The sequence below is a fragment of the Orycteropus afer genome, unplaced genomic scaffold (genome assembly GCF_000298275.1).
Source record: "Orycteropus afer afer isolate SDZICR_OR568_19922 unplaced genomic scaffold, OryAfe1.0 scaffold00061, whole genome shotgun sequence".
NCBI lineage: Eukaryota > Metazoa > Chordata > Mammalia > Tubulidentata > Orycteropodidae > Orycteropus > Orycteropus afer.
Window position 1 is genome coordinate 3,858,322 of NW_006921648.1, and position 2,578 is coordinate 3,860,899.

At 55.0% G+C, this 2,578-nt stretch overlaps 1 protein-coding gene across 1 annotated transcript in view; it reads right to left on the reverse strand.

Moving 5' to 3' along the window:
- The window catches only part of PPL (periplakin), a 21,332-nt gene that overhangs the window by 17,423 nt on the left and 1,331 nt on the right, over positions 1–2,578 (reverse strand). Inside the window, exon 2 of the mRNA XM_007939715.1 lies at positions 1,326–1,728. Within this exon, the coding sequence (XP_007937906.1) occupies positions 1,326–1,728 (403 nt within the window). The remainder of the gene's footprint in view (positions 1–1,325; positions 1,729–2,578) is intronic.

Genomic DNA, 2,578 nt, shown 5'->3' on the forward strand with positions numbered 1-2,578 from the left:
TCACCCCCTCAGCTCCCAGCCCCGGGCCTGGGGACAATGCTGTCCCTTCCAGGACATGAGTGCAGCAGCCCCGTGAGGGACAAGGGGGCGTCAGGATGGAACCGTGTCCTCAAAGGATGCTCTGAAGTGCCGACCCGGCACCTGTGAATGTGACCCTGTTTGGAAAGGGAGCTTTGGAGGTGTTATCAGCTAACATGAGGTCACACAGAAGCACGGTGGGTCCTGATTCCATATGACCGTGTCCTGATAAAAGAGGTGACCCAGAGAGCGGAGAGGGACCCCATGTGAAGATACATCTGTAAGCCAAGGAAGCTGGAAGGGAGGAACGGCACCAATGCCGCCTCGAGCCTCAGAGGGAACCCACACAGCCCACACCCTGGTCTCAAATCCACAGCCTCCAGGACTGGGGGATGATAAAGCCTCCCCTTACGGCAGCCACAAGATACCAAAATAGAGGCTGTCCATCTCAGATACAGCTATGGGTCTCTACTCATCTGGACCGAAAGAGAAAGAAGGAAACCAAAGACTCCAAGAAAAAACTAGTCTACGGGGCAAACCATCGACATGAACCATGGCCTCATCTACCCTGAGACCAGAAGAACTAGATGGTGCCCGGCGTCCACTACCAACCATTCCAATCAGGGCCACAGCAGATGGACCCCAATAGAACGGGAGTAAAACACGACACTGAACTGAAATTCCTAAACCAACAGAACAGACCCCTTGGACTTGTTGAAACTGCAGGACTCCCTGAGACTATCACCCCAAGATACTCTTCAAACCTTGAACTGAAACTAACCCATGACATCACCATGTAGCTAATTAACAGCTTGGCTCCCAAAATAACGAACATCACCTGTAAGTACTGTGCTCCTTGAAAAACTCACCTCTGTGAGACCAGTCAACAATGACTCTTCAATAAAAATGAGAAGATAAGGGGGGCAGGGAAACCAGATGAACGGAAATGGAACAACCAGGTGGAAATAACCACATTCACGCACTGTCAGGAATGCGACCGATGTCATTGAACAATTTGTGTGGGAAGTGTTGAGTGGGAACTGAAGCTACTGTGTAAACCCCCACAAAAACACAACATTATGAGCAACAGAAAATCGGGGCCACCAGCTTCACCACTGCAATTCCACACTCTGAGCTTTACCCTAATACATGTCCTCTCACTGAATCTCATCACCACCGCCTAAGAGACCCACAGTTATTGTCCCCATTTCACAGACGGGGACATAGAGACCCAGAGAGGTGGAAGCAGTTGCCAGGGTCACTCTACTCCAAGTGGGGACCGGAGAATGCAACCAAGGAAGCCTCACGCCAGCCGCCACGCTCTTCCCAGTGATGGGAGGCTTCATCTCAGATGTCTGGACACTGCTCCCACCTTGAGGAGCCAGCCTGGAGAGTGAGGGCCGGGGAAGCAGCATGGTCTGGCTGAGGCGCAGGGTCTGAACCTCCTCTCCTCCTGTGTGACCTCGGCCTGGGCGCTGTGCCTCTCTGAGCCTCCCAGCTGTGTGCTCGCGAAGTGACAAGGCTCTCCCTGCACACACATAGGCCACCCCCATCCCCACCCGCAGCCTGGAGCCCCGCCCCAGCCGCACCAGCTTCTCGTCCACCAGCGCCGTCCAGTTGACCTGCGGGTCCACCTCCTTCACCGCCAGGTTGTAGACCTGCTTGTGTTTCCCACGCAGGTTGGTCACGCGCTCCTTCAGCTGCCGGATGCTTGTGGGGACAGAAGCCACTTCAGTTAGAGGTCTTATTGGCAGGGCTTTCTGTTCAATCCGCTTCCTTGCTCCCCTCCTCCCACCCCACCCCCTACCCACTTCCATCCTTTCTCCCCCGATCAACGTTTCTTGAGGGTCTGCTGTGAGCCAGAACCACGCAAGGTTCCGGAAGACACCAGAAGTCTCCTGCCCTCTGGGGCTCACTGTGCCTGCAGGAGGAGCCAGAACCCATGACTCAAGAGAGCTTTCAGGGTGGTGTGTCCTGATGGGAGTTGTGGGGCCCTGAGAGACCTGATCCTGCCTGGGGGTGGCATGCAGAACCAGGGGGTCGTGAATGTGGGTTTGTCCCCATCTGAGCTGAGCCACGGACCACAAGTGTAGGCAGCTCGTTGCTGGAAGGTGGGTGTGACCTGAGGCGTGGGACAGCTGGAGATCAGAGATGGTGGGCGTGGCCAGGGCAGGGGGCATTCTGAGTCTTAGCCTCGTCAGCTGCAAAACACATTGTTACAGCGATAAGGGAAAGCATCTGCCCGTGCCTGCTGCCTAGTTAACCAGCTGCCATGGAGTCGACTCCGACTCTCGGCAACCCTGTGTGCGTCTGACAGGGACTGTGCGCCCCTAAGCTTTCAGTGACCGATTTCTCAGATCACCAGGTCTTTCTTCTGAGGTGCCTCTTGGTGGACTTGAACCCCTAATGGCCAAGGTATTAACCATTTACCAGGGACCTTGTCCAGTAGCTGGTTTAACCAAAACAACAAACCCCACTGCCATCCACTAGATGCCGACTCAGCACCCCTAGAGGACAGAGTGGAACTGCCCACAGGTTCTCCCAGGCTGTCAATCTTCAC